The sequence below is a fragment of the Vicugna pacos genome, chromosome 5 (genome assembly GCF_048564905.1).
Source record: "Vicugna pacos chromosome 5, VicPac4, whole genome shotgun sequence".
Taxonomy (NCBI): Eukaryota; Metazoa; Chordata; class Mammalia; order Artiodactyla; family Camelidae; genus Vicugna; species Vicugna pacos.
The window spans coordinates 39,047,402-39,061,934 of record NC_132991.1 but is presented as its reverse complement, the minus strand read 5'-3'; the positions used below and the strand labels follow the sequence as shown (position 1 = coordinate 39,061,934).

The 14,533-nt window shown below is 38.2% G+C and overlaps 1 protein-coding gene across 3 annotated transcripts in view; it reads left to right on the top strand.

Annotated features, from left to right (window-relative positions):
* COBLL1 (cordon-bleu WH2 repeat protein like 1) overlaps positions 1 to 14,533 on the top strand; it is a 142,003-nt gene that overhangs the window by 106,604 nt on the left and 20,866 nt on the right. For all 3 annotated transcript variants that reach the window (XM_072961072.1, XM_072961071.1, XM_072961070.1), the window contains exon 9: positions 14,308 to 14,461. In XM_072961072.1, coding sequence (XP_072817173.1) covers positions 14,308 to 14,461 — 154 coding nt within the window. The remainder of the gene's footprint in view (positions 1 to 14,307; positions 14,462 to 14,533) is intronic.

Here is a 14,533-nt window from a genome sequence, read left to right as displayed (position 1 = left end):
AGTATACATTGTGGTGATTTGAAATACGTATACATTATGAAAGAATTCTCACTATCTATTTAATTAACATATCCATCACCTCACATATTATCTTTTTCTTTTTTCTTTTCTGTAAGAACATTTAAGTTCTACTCTCTTAGCAAATTTCAATTATATAATATATTATTGTCAACTGTAATCACCACATTTTACAGTTACATTAGATTCTTAGGCTTTATTCATCTTATAGCTGAAAGTTAGCCCCCTTTTACCGACTGCTTTCTGTTCCTCCCATCACCACCCCCGCCCCCCATCCCTTGCAACCTTTTTCTGCTGTTTCTATGAGTTCGACTTTTTTTTTAGATTCTACATACAAGTGATACGATACAGTATTTGCCTTTCTTTGTCTGGCTTACTTCATTTAGTGTAATGCCTTCAAGATCCATCCATTTTGTTACAAATGGCAGGATTTCCTTGTTTCTCATGGCTGAATAATATTCCTCTGTGTATGTGTGTGTGTGACATATATATGTATATATATATATATGTTTAACATTTCACATCTTCTTTGTCCATTCATCCATATATGGACATTTAGGTCATTTCTACATCTTGGCTATTGTAAATAATGCTGCAATTCGAAATATAGGAGTGCGGGTATCTCTTCAATATCCTGTTTTTATTCCCTTTGGATACATCCTCAGAAGTGCAGTAGCTGGATTATGTGGTAGCTCTATTTTTAATTTTTTGATGAACCTCTATACTGTTTTCCATGGTGGCTGCACCATGGGAAAAAAGGAGGGGAGGAATTTAACATTCCCACCAACAGTGCACAAGGGTTCCCTTTTCTCCACATTCTTGCTAACAGTTTCCCCTTATATTCTTGATGGTAGCCTTTCTAACAGGCATGAGGTGGTATCTCATTGTAGTTTTGATTTGCTCTTCCCTGATGATTAATTATGTTGAACACCATTTCATGTACCTATTGGCCATTTGTAAATCTTCTTTGGAAAAGTGTTTATTCAGTTCCTCTGCCCATTTTTTTCCCACTCTTGAGTTGTATGAATTCTATTTTGGATACTAACCCTTTATCACATATGATTTTCAAATATTATCTCCCTTTCTGCAGGTTGCCTTTTCATTTTGTTAAAGGTTTCTAGTGCTGTTCAAAAGCACCATTAAAAAAATTACTCATCATTTTCAGTATGCTTCTAACTCTGTCCAAAAGATTTGACATCACTTGTGCAAGACCCTGCTTCCTATCCTTTCAGAATAGAGTGACCCCCCTCCTTCCCAGCTCCATCTTCCTCATTCCTACTCACCCACTCAAATTTTACCTGTTCTTTTACCTGCTTCACAGAGAATTTTGTAAAGATGCTATCATGGGGTGATCTTGCTTTCTCTGAATTTGTCTCTCTTGTGCCTTTTTATTTTAATTTATATTTATGTGTAGGTAGTATATTCATATATTTATTTCTAAAGATAAAAAGGAAACTACAGTAAAAATTCTCCTTTCCTACCCTGCCCTCAGCCAAATTCTTCTAGAGGCAACCACTAACAGTTTCTTGTGTATTCTTCCAGACATAGTCGATGCATGTTCAAACCAATATACATCCTACATATGATTTTCTTTCTTGATGGCCATATGTTACATATACCATGTTATACGTCACTTTTTGATACTGAATGATGTATTTGGGATATCTTTATCAGTACATAAAGGGCTTCCTTTTTAAAGGCTGCATAATATTCCATTGATGGATATAACATGTTATGGGGTAGGTACCCACTCCTGTAAAGATAAACATTAAAGTTATTTTATTCTCTAAATTTTATAGCATTGTTAAATTCCTCCCCCCTTTTTTTTCTCCCTCAACCAGAGATCAGGAATTGTGTTCCCCAGAAAAATTCTGCAACATAGTAGGTGTTTAAGTGATAAGTAAACTTTAACCACAGCTTTCACACATGTACAATATATACAATGAGAATGTCAGTCCAACAAAATTTTAGTATGTCACATGTGATTTGGTAAATTTTCAGAAGTACTTGGATAACTTAAAAATTGCTTACATTTACTTTTATATTAATTGGCCCAGGTAATTCTTGACAATAATTTTCTTAAGCTTTTACAGAAAAGCCAGAATTTTGGCAAGGTTATATTGAAAGCTTAAGGACCAACAACTAAAATGTAGTGTGTATTGTTACACAATGCAATAAATCAAAAGATCCCTGAATTGAAATTTTTATATAGCCAGATGAAAATATTTAGGAGATTCAGCAAAACATATACAGTTATGTATGAATTTTACTTATTTTACTGCTTGCTTTTTTAAATTTAAAATCAAAGATTGTCAAAATAGTCATTATCACTGTCCACATTTATATCTATTTTAACAATTTAGTTTTGAATTTGAAATTTTAAAAAGGCACTGTTTTTTACTGATTAAAAATAATATCAAGCTGGGAAAAAAATAAAGACATAACCATTTCCAAGTCCGTGAAGAATTTTGGATACATTCTTATCCTGTAATTTTTATTGTTTAGGAGGTAAAATAAACCACAAGGGTGCGCTGTTTAACAGAAGTACAGCATTCTGATTTTTCCGATTTTTTCCCCCAAAGCAACCTTTGAATAAAGCAGAAAGAAAATGTTGGAAATAGTTAAATTATATTAGAAATAGTAAATGCTTATCTCTTTTTGGTGAAGTGCCAGAAAACAGAACTAGAGAGATAAATAACAGTAATGCATGAAAAGTGGTTTATAATTAGCACAGTTTTATTCATTTTGAGATTTTATTTTAATGTTCTTTTAAGTAACATTGATATTATATTTGCCTTAGACAGACTTACAGATAAGTCAGTCTATCTGTAGCTTGGAAAAATGTTGTGAACCACATTTATTTTATACATTTTGGCTGTCTATATTTAATATTTGCCTTATTCCTCAAAGGCATTTCTCAGTACTGGCAAATTAAGGTATTTGGATAATGATTTTGGAGCTTAAACTGAAAATATTCACATAAAAGGCCACTGGTTTTCTGAGCTAATTTTGGCAACTGATTGTGCAGTTTCCAAAGAGGATTCAATGATGATCCCAGTTAGTAAAATAACTTATCCTGACCTTTTGAGGGAACATTTCTGCATCTAAAATGATTTCTACCCACCTAAAGAATATATTTAAAAGAATACATAGTTTACTGTCATTCCTACAGTGTCCTTTGCATGTCCCTAAATTTCCCTGTATTTTCACAGTTTCAAGTCTTATGTCATTTTCCTTATAAAGGTGAATATACCATCTTGTATAGAAATATTCATTTGGAAGAGAAAACCATCCAATTAGAAATTCTCTGGCAGTTTTCCTTGGTACTTTTTAAGCATTTTGTGAATATGATTCTGCCTGAAGATGTGAAATGTCATTTGTGCAACAGCATATGTAAGGGCTGGCCCATGCTGTCATTTACATGGACTAGCTCACATGTATTACTGCATAAAACGTGTACAGTTATGTACATAAGATTGTCATTTGTTTCATACATGACAGAAGTCAGAAATGCAATGACATTGACTTAAATTAAAAGTGACTTAGAACTCTGGGATTGAAACTAAGTTCAGAAATCCAGTTCTGCATTGCGTCTCCTGACCAAATATCTGTGAAGAGCACATTTAACAAAGTCAGTGGTGACAGGATGTCCTAGTATTATTGACAAATTAGCCTTTTAAGCCTCTTTTACATTTGAAGAAGAGGAAGAAGAGCTGGACAGAAGCTGTTGGTAATCTTGACCCATAGAATTCACAGAACCTTCTGGAGAATTCATTTTTGTACATTAGGGGTGGCTTTGCTGCTGGGAGTCATGTGTGACTACAACAACAAATTGCTTTTCCCAGGCTGCTAGCAAGGCACCTCGTTTTCTTTAGGGTGTTGGCTTTTGGTTGGAAACACAATAAGGAATCCTCTTGATTGGGCATGTTACTTGGTCTCATTTTGCATTCTGCTGCAGACAAACATTCAGATGTTGAGAAACTGAAATTCTTTGCCATACAGTATTATGCAAGTGAAATTTAATACTTAGACTGTTAGTTTTTTAACAGCTGATGTGTTTTTTTAAAAATATTTGACATTATTCATCTTTTACCCAATTTTATCTTTTAATATTTATCATGCTTTACAAGCAGATGATAGATTGTCATATGTTATGAAATGTGCAAGTGTACATGTCATCTTAGTTTCACTTAATGAATTTCATCTAGTCATTTTATGCAGAGTCATTGAGGGTGTTGTAACAGAGCATGTATCTATAATTTTTCAGAAATATACTTTTTAGTTTTTCCTTCAGGTTACCATATAACATTTGATTTTCACCTCCACTCGCCACTTATAGTTATTATATAGAAAGTGGACCACACACATAATTCCACAATTGCCTAGGAACAGTGGTTGCCATGGCATTTTCAGCTTGATATACAGGATACAGCTGTCTGTACTTCCAAAAATATGACTTGTTTCATTCAGTCGAGAAATGCACCAGCACGGTATAATATTTAATATGCTTCCTCTTTAAAGGCTTTCCCAGGTATGAGACACAATTTGCGTTGCAGTTTTCATCAGATTTTTCAAAGGGTCATAATCACACAAGAGCAGACGTAATGACTAATGCTTATATGGCACTTCCTAATGTTTCAGACAAGGCTCAACCACGTTACCCATATAATGTTCATGAAAATCCTCTGAGCAATTTCTTTATAGGTTTCTGCCAGCTTTACCTCTGATCTAAATGTAAAGAACTGTGCTTATTATAAAGTTGTTAAATTTTAAAGAACAATACTATTCAAAGAACAATAGGTCGTTTATGGAATTAGTGTGGATTTCTCTTCCTTATCTAATAGTTTATAAAAGTTGTGCCTCTCTGAAGTACATACTGAGTTAATAACATACCATTGAAAATAATCAGTGTTAGGAGTCTTCCTTTAGAAGTTCTCATAGTATGACGTTCACTTAGCCTTTCTACCGCTGTGACACTTGGGACCTCACGGGGAGACATGCCTTTCTTTGGTGACCAGCATGTATTAACAGAGGTCAGGGTGGAGAAGAGCAGGCCTCTTTTTGGAGCCACAGTGATAAAACGGTGAGGTCACTTGGATAATGCCTGCCACGCAACCTGGACTCTCTTCCTGGGAGGAACTGAGTTGGCCGCAGTTTGTTCCCTTGATTGCTGCTTTCCGCTTGTCCAGGGCCCAAATCAGTTAGTTACCTGTTGATATTGAGTGTTCTCCTTCCTGCCTCTAGACACCCCTCTGTCTTGATCACTGTGACCACAGAGAACCGTGGTTACTGCCATCCTCTGTCTTTTTAACTGAATCCTGAGCTCTGCCTTCTGGTTCATCTTGTCTTTTTCCATCCAAGATGTATTACTGAGTTAGCATTTTTGGAATTTGAAAAAAAATGCTCTAAGGAAGGAATTATCACCAATAAGACTTGGTTGTATGCTTTCTCAAGGTACTGTAGGGTTGGTGACATGAAAGCAGATTACCTCAGGAAGAGAAAGATAAAACCCTTGCAAGGAACGGTGTGACACAGGTTGTAAAATGCGTGTTCTGGTTTTATTCTGATGTGCGTGGAGAAGGGCTGGAAAGAATTATATTGGGACAGAAGAAACCCTAGCCCGGCTTGAGAGAGTCTTGGATCTATAATAGGTCTATTATATTCTTCTTTGTTTTGGGTCATTTCTCTCATTGTTTTCTTCATCTTCTCCCTTGAAAAACAAGCCATTGAACTTCTTTATGGCTTGGGTTTCTCCTCTGTGGAATAAGGTTTTGTTGCTAAATTTCCAAAAGTCTTTTTCAAGACTTTCTTTCTCTGCTAGTACACAATTGTTTTGGTGGTGGTGGTGTTATCTCATATTGGCCTTTAACAAATGAAAGTGCTCTGTTGCAGGGACCTTTGGTTTGATCAGTGTTAACCAGATATTGTACCTAATCATGGTATTACTCCTCTAAAGATTTTTGAACCCCAGAATACAATAGCAAAATGAAACATTGACTACCATCTTTTTTCCTGAACTCCTGACTGTAACACAAGAATCAACACAAGTGTTTTGGGCATTACTAAAAAGAGGTAAAAGATATAAAACTTGAAGAAGATATGTTCAGGTTAATGAGTTTATTAACCAGAGAACACAGATGTTATCTTTGGCTAATGGTGAGTTTAAAACTAGATGATTTTGAGAGAAATCTAGCAGCAGGCTCAGTCACTCAGAATCCTCTGAAGAGGTCTAACTTTTGTTAGTAACCCCAAGTTGGTGATGATAATTTAGACACCTATAAGTGAATCCAGCTCTAACTGCATTGCTTCCTCTCATAGAATTTATTTCAGCAGATGGATAGAAACACCCTTAGAATTAGTAGAATAGATGGGCTCTAATACTACTGCCCTGTTTCTCCTTTCTCAGTTACAATAATCTGGTACCTGAAATGTCACCCCTATGTTTTACACCCCTTACTGGTATGATTTTTTTAAATCTAAGTTGACTCAGACAGGCTAAGACTTCCAGTGCTCTCAATCAAGGATCTTAAAACAGGTTTACAGAGAGAATATGAAGAGAATGTACAAGTCTTGGATTTTTAGAAGTCAGGAGGAAGTGCTACCCAGGGGAGCAAAGGGTATAGAATAAGGAGATTTAGGGCAGCAAAATAAACTACCCTGGGCCCACCAAAAGATAGCATGTTAGGGGGGCAAAAAACATCATAAAGAAGGAGACAGACTGGCATGTATGCATTCATCTAATACAAGTCAAAATATGTGCATGTGTGTTTGTGTGTGTGTGTGGACAGATATGAGATATTTGTGAAAGGTTGGACACCAAGACTTCTATGAGGTGACCTATATTTGTTGGAATTTACAGTAACTTTTCTTTTTTTCCTCATCAACATATGAACTGTTTTGCATCTCGTAGAAGATTGTGCTAATTTTATAATCAAATCAGTAATGAAACTGATGTCATTATAATTTTAAAAAAACTTGTCTTCAGAATTTTGCCTATTTTGAAAATTCAATAAAATTTTACTTATACTTTTATGTTGCATTCACTATGATAGAATAAGTATATGTTTTGAAGTTTAAGAAAATTGATTTATTTGTTTAAGGTGTAAAATTACTTCAGAATTCTTCCATCTAGAGTTAAAGAGTTAAAGCTTGGCCTTCGGTTGTATGAAAGTTCAGTCCTTAGGTTACAACTCATAGTAAATTAGGAAAACCTCAGGTTAATTGTAAGGTATTTTATAATATTTCATAGCATTTATTGAGAATGTCCAGGTTGGAGAAGAATACTGGGAGCCTGTCCCTTAAGAAGAAAAGAAAATTATATGAGTTTTAAGACAATTTTAAGAGATGGCTTAGGTTCTCTTTAGCCCCACCCCTCCCCACATGTTGAATCATATTATAAACAAACAAAAATCCAAAAGCTTCTAATACAAACATTTAACAGTGTCATTTAACAAGTTGGGCCATTGAATTTCCATCCTTTGATATAGTCTTTTTTAAAAATTATTTTTCTTTTTGTATTCTTTTAACTCTTTTATACAGAATATATTGATTTGAATAACCCACCTCTTATAATTCAATTATGATTAACAAAGTGATCTGATAACCAGTACAGAGCTAGTACTAAATAAATCTATTGAATGCCATTCAATTCTATTTTCTTCAGCTAAATTTAGTTCCATTTTGAACCAGTGAGTTCTGATCTGGATGTGAATTATGAGGGATTAACTATCTGGCATGGTTTTCAACTTGACCTTGCCACTTTCATTAGTGACTTCTGTTTCCCTGTGCAGTGTTTTTCTTTTCACAGACCGTAAAATTCAGTGACGTGCATTCCTGTTAGAGGTGCAGTTTTCACTGAAGGCAGGCAGACTTAGTGACTCTAAGTAAAGTAAATAATTGAATATCTCTAATCATTAACCCAAGTGTTTTTCCCGTAGTGAGAAGAAACCCCTCTATTTTCCTGTTTTGTAAATCGTTTGGGCTTAAATATAATTTGATCACAACTCCTTTTAAAAGTTTCAGTCATACTTTGACCAAAGGCACCTTAGCTAAGTGGTAAAAACAAAGGCACATCAGCAGTTCTTTTCATTTTAATTGTTCACATTAAATTTATGGAATATTTCGAATTGGTATACTCTAATACACTTCCCTGTACCCTTCACTAAGATTTAACAAACTGGTGTAAGATATTTAGCTTTTATTAAAGTCCTTTAAGGTAGGATGAAACTGCCTGAGGTGAGTTCCAGGTGGAGTCTACACACAGCAAATGTGTCTTACACGTGGACTGAGCACCAGTCCATGCAGTAGCGTCTGGGTGATTATAACTCAGGCTGACCCTCGTAGGACTCCTACCACCGTCGTCACTGAAGAGAGTGCAGTCTTAGATGAATACCTCCTTTTATCCACACTCGTTAACCTCCACATTATAACTGTCATTTGCTTATCTTGTTTATGCTGTCACATACTTGAAAATAGACAAATTACTCGTGGTAATATCAACTACTGTTCATGGAGTGTGCACTGATGCCAGACGCAGCACTAAGGACTTTACACAGGTCTCTTCACGTAAGCATCCAGCCCCTGTGAAGCCGGTACTGTTACTTCTCCTGCTTTGTGGGTGAGGAGGCAGAAGTTTGCAGGGACAATAAATGCCACGCTCCCTAGTTTAAGCCCTGGCATTGACTCCAAAGCTCCTGTGTTTGGTAACCATTACGCTGGCTGCCTTCCAACTTGCAAACCCTCTGTCAGCTTCACTCCAGTTAGACAGACTCATACTCAAAACTCGGGGTAGCTCAGCCCTGACTAATGCAAGAGCAGCAGTACTGGGAGTCTGGTAAGGAGCATATTACTGAAGTGCGCAGGAGGAAAAATAGGGTTTAAGAATGCATTGGTGGCCTTCTCGCCTTTCTCCTTTCTTTTTTTCAACATTTTATATGGGAACTCATGATGTGTTTACTTAAATAACTGTGGTAGTTGAGTACATCTGGTTTTTAGCAAACTTGTGTGCTGGGTTTGTATTATTCTGTATGTCTCCCACAGTATACACTGGTTTTCTTGGCTACAGTCTGTTTAGGAACACCTAGGTCTTCTACCTAAATACCCCTTCTTTTCCTGCAGGCTTTTACCCAAGAGAAGGATGTTTTCAGTAGATACAGGATTCCAGGCGTTCTTCCATTTTATTATTAATAGTGACATTTTAGTTAACACAGAATAACTCCAAGTTCAACTTGCTCCTGGCTGCTGCTTAGCTGATTCAAATTCTTTTCTAACAGTCTCTAAATACACACACACCCACAATAAATTTAAAAACTCCTGCCTCTGTCTTATAGGCAAGAAGAAATGTATATTAAGCTATTTCCTTGAATGCTAATACTAGTATCATTCGTATCTCAGAACCAAACTTATATTCCTATTAATAACCTATGCTGATAATCTAAACTCACCATTCTTATTCCTCGAAAACTCCTGCCTTGGCCCATCTTTAGTCAGTTGTTAAAGTTATATTTTTGTCATACAATTCGTAAGTTTTAACCACTAATTACATCCTTAAATCCAGTTATGCAGGTAACATAAGTTTATCTGGTGGCACTGGTGACAAGCATGTTCTGTTCAGATGTCTTTGTTCCGAGTGTCTGTGATCCAATTGCAGGTCTAGAAATATAAGTCTGTTTGCTTTCATGATACGCCGTGCAATACAGTAAGGGGGTCAGTCCTGCAGAATAAGGTTGTAACATACGTGCTCCCCTAAGATGTTCATGGCTTTGCCCTTCTAATGTGCTCTCCCTCAACTGTCTCCACAATTGCTATTAAAGATATTTTAGCATTTGTAATGCTGAAATATGTGTATTTTGACAAATTTTAAATTCTTTATCTATAGAAACGTAAATATCCTGTACAAAAAAAAGAGTTAGCTTACTTTAAGACCTCTAGGGTAATAAATGAAATATATGAGTTTATTTTTATTCTGTCTTTGAGTTATTAGGTCCATATAAGTTTGTGAGTCGGTATATATAAATTCCTCCCTTTTTTTTATTTCTATGCTATCTGCTTTATTATATTATAACCAAAATTTAAGAGCTCTAACTCCTAAACAGATACTATTGTCTTGAGAAATTCATGTTGTGACTGCTTTTATCAGGTAATAGAAGAGGCCAATAAATGACAGTGACTGGAAACCTGACCTAAAGGGGCACAGGGCTTGCCATGGTAGATTGCAGGGAGGCAGTCAGTCAAAACGTGGGAAACGCGTTTTCAGCGCAGCATTAGAAAGAAAAGCAAATCCTGCCATGACTTCATGTTTCACTACTTACTTACTGATCACTTACTGTGTTCCTGCTGATAAACCAGGTCTGTGACAGGAGTGAGGTGTGAATAGGGCTTTACAGAAGTAAACTCATCAAGAAATACTAAAATGACATCTGTTTTTGATGTTTTTAGATCAGTATTTCAAAAAGTGAAGTGCCACATTGTTTTAGAATGTTTGGCCTTCTCCCTAATGATCCCTAAATTTGTTGCTTTTATAAGATAGCAAGTGAAAGTTTCTGAACATAGAGCCGTATCATCAGTATGAAGGTTTTTATTTAAACTGTGTTCTATTCAAAATGATATTTAAATACTGCCAGTCCCTCACTGCATTTCTTTCTCAGCTCTTTATCACCGAGGGCCTTCTCCTAATTATTTCAAGGGCCAAGCAGCAATTGAGGATCCACCCATACACCCACCCAGGCAGAGCCGGGGGTGAGGGGTGATCCTCAGATTCAGTTGGAATTGGCTTTAGTGACTCTGAATCAAAACCTAGGTTTGGGTGGCAGGCTTTAACTCTTCTCATGCTGGATTATGGAGATGGCTGAAGAGTTCTGTGGAAGGGACCAGAGTAATGAGAGGAGAGGAGGTTGGTAACTATATTTACCAACTTGGTATGGAAGCAGTTTAATGGTTTGACTACCAGGAAGGTCAGCCTGGTGCCACCCTGTCCAGCCCCCTTGTTGAGATGAGTTAACCTTAGTGAGAGGTGTGTTCCGCCAAGAGCCCCCCCGACTGTGGACCTGACCCTGCTTCTGTCCCGGAGATGAGCTGCCTTCCTCTTCAGTACCTCCCACGGCTGGCAGGCAGGGCAGCTAACTCAGGCTTTGCTCTGTGGGGACAGGCTTCCCTTCTTCTCTGGCCGAGATATTACAATATTACAAAATAGTAAATTGGCCAGATTTTTCTGTGGTGTGTTGCACGACATAATGACGAATTAACATCTTATGAATGAGGCAGCTTCCCTTAGTTGTACTTACATTGTCTCGTAAGATCGAATGGCCGAGCTTTACATACTCTCCTAAGTCCAAGTTTATAAAGGCCTTTTATTTGCAAATGAAGAAGGCAGTGTTTGGTTCATTTCTTCCATTCACTCAACAAATGTTTATTGAGAAACTTCTATGAGCCAGACTGTTCTGGAGATAAGCAGTGAGCAAATTAGGAAGGAAAAAAAACCCCTGCCCTTATAGCATACCTGGTGGAAGCAATAATAAACAAGGTAAATAAGCTAACTTAGTGGTATGGTAGAGAGTTATTAAATGCTGCTCATAAAGATGAAGCTGAGAAGAGGGACAGGAAGCGCTGGGGGTCAAGGAGCTCACTGAAAAGGTGACATTTGAGAAATGACCTGAGGAAGATGAGGGGAAAAGACGTTAAATTATCAGAAGAGCCTTTCAGGGACAGGGAACAGCAAGGGCAGCCACCCTGAGGTGGGGATGCCCCGGCTCACCTGAGGAGCTGCCCGAAGGCCAGGGAGGCTCCCTCCAGTCCACACCGGGAAAAGGAGGTGATTGGAGAGGCCTAGGGGCCGGGTCGCCGCGGGCCTTAGAAGTTACTACAAGGACTTTGGCTTTTCTGTGCCAATTGGGAAACCACTAGTGGGTTTTGAACAATGTGCCTTCACCTGATTTTTGTTTTAACAGGATCTTGTGCTGCTCTATTGAGGAAGGACTGTAGGGAAGCTATGTGGAAAAAGATAATCCAGTTAGAAGGCTCTTAGTGATGATTCAGACTGTGGTAGCAGTCGAACCGGATGAGCCAACAGGATGGACGTGACAGGGAATATGTGTGTGTGGGAGGGTGGTGACCCCAAAGTTTCTGGCCTGGACAAATGGAAGAATGTCTCTTGACTGATACAGGGAAGACTATAAGAACAGGACTATTTTTAATGGGGTATGGGAAAGAAGGAATTGGCAGGATCTTAGTTTTAGACATGCTGAGTTTGAAATGGCCTTCTACATTAAATGGAGATCAGAGGTCCACGGTGGAGGCAGAAGTTTGGAAATTATCAACATATAAAACATAAAACCCAGAGAATAGTGGAGATATAAGAGAGTGAGTGCAGATACCAAAGAGGGTATGTCCAAGGACTAGCTGAAAAAGAACCAAGATAGAAAACAGAGTTCAGATCTAGGCAGAGCAAGGAAGTATCCTGGAAGTAAAAAAGAGAAGATTTGAGAGGGTGATCAACTCCGTTTAATGCTGCTAATAGGTCAAATAAGTGCGTTCTAAGAAGTAACGACTGATTTAGTCATGGGGGAGGGCACTGATGACTTTGATAGTGTAAAGGAAAGACAGATTTCTACCCATGTAGGGGAAACCCAGTTCTTCCCTACTGTGTGTTTCTTCTCTGTGAGTCTCCTTTGCTACTCACACAAAACATTTTACTTCTGGTCAGAAACGTGTGGAGGTTTTCCCCTACACCACCATGCAATTTTTAGACACCAGCAGGTTGTCCAAGAATTCAACTAAATTCTGACACCATCTATCCAGAGACAGCATCTGATTCTGCAGGTTAAGGGCTCAGTCCCACAAGACTACCTTCCCTTCCCCACATACACTTCGGACACCAGTCACAAGCCCAGGTTATCACCTGTGCTCCTGACCAACAGGATATAGATTGGAGGTTCCAATGATCCGCTCCTTGGACTTGAGGTGCCAATCACACGACCCTGTTGTTACCTGTACTTCTGACTGACTGGTTATGAATCAAAGGTTCCCTGGACCTCTTCCTAAGGTTCCATTAATTTGTCAGAGCGGCTCACAGAATTCAGGGAAACACTTGGTTACGTTTACCAGTTTCTTAAGGGATATGACAAAGGATATAGATGAATATCTAGATGGAAGAGATATATAGGGCAGAGTATCTGGGAAGGGGCACAGAGCATCCACGACCTGACCAGTGCCGCTCTCCCAGCTCCTCCACGTGTTCATGGAGCTAGAAGCTTTCTGAACTCCATACTTCTGTGATTTTATGGCAGCCTCATCAAGGAGGCACGATCAGTTGTTAACTCCATTTTCAGCCCTTCTCCTTTCTCATGAGAATGAGGGCAGGGCTGAAAATTCCAGGCTTCTCATTGTGACTTCCCCATGACCAGACCTCATCGAGGAGCCCATCCAGAGTTGCCTCATTAGAACAAAAGACACTCCTATTACCCAGGAAGTCACAAGCGTTTCAGGAGCTGTGTGTCAGGAACCGAGGTCCAAGACCAACATGAGAATAAAAGATGCTCCTGTGTGCTTGTCACTTAGGAAATTGCAAGGGTCCTCTGTGCTGGGAACTAGAGGCAGAAACCAATGTATATTTTCTGTTAACTCACAGATAGGAACAGTTTTAATGGATCAAAGGGTGGGAGAAGTCTGACTGAAGGGTTTCAAGTGGAAGATGAGAAATTGGAGACAAAAGCTATGAATAACTCTTTGAAGCAGGTTTGTTGTAAAGGGAAAGAGCAAGGTGACAGGGCAGTGGGCCAGGAGGCACCCGCCAGCCTGCTGACAGTCACATGCTATGAGTGTGAGTGTTACTGTGTACCGAGCCGACAACCTCAAATGACCTTGCCTTGGGTAGACGTAGAGATTTTTGAAATGTTTGTCATTGAGATACTGTGCTAAAAGAGAAAGGTGAATCAAACCAGTCTTAATGTACAGATGTTATTCCCCTTTTTAATTTACATTCAGTGTTTTCTCCAGATTTTTCTTTGCAAGTTAGTTTTTAACTGTGTTGCCTATGAGTCTTCTACATTTTAATTAGTTGTTGACATGACAGCCTCCCACTGTAGCCTACCTTTCTTGAGAAGGACCATATTTTATTTTTCTTTACATATCCATTTCTGGCACAGGGCACATACTCCATAAATGCTTTTTGAATGAATGGCCATTGTATTCCATATTGGCATATGATGTGTTTGATATAAAGGTCAGTGTCTTTCTAAAGTTTACTGTTCATTTCTAAATAGAGATTATGTTTGGTCATTTTCTTTTCCACAGAATCCCTGCAGAGCAAGCAGAGTGAGGACAGGCTCTCTGCAGCTCAGTAGCACATCCACTGGGAATTCATCTTTGAAAAGGACAAAGCGGAAAGCACCTTCTCCACCCTCCAAAATAGCTCTGCAACAAAGTGATGAAAATAGTCACGTGACTGGTAATGGCACTTTCCCCGTTAACATTATGTTTCTGCTGTTTTTCTTTAATATACAGTAGACAGTAGAAATAA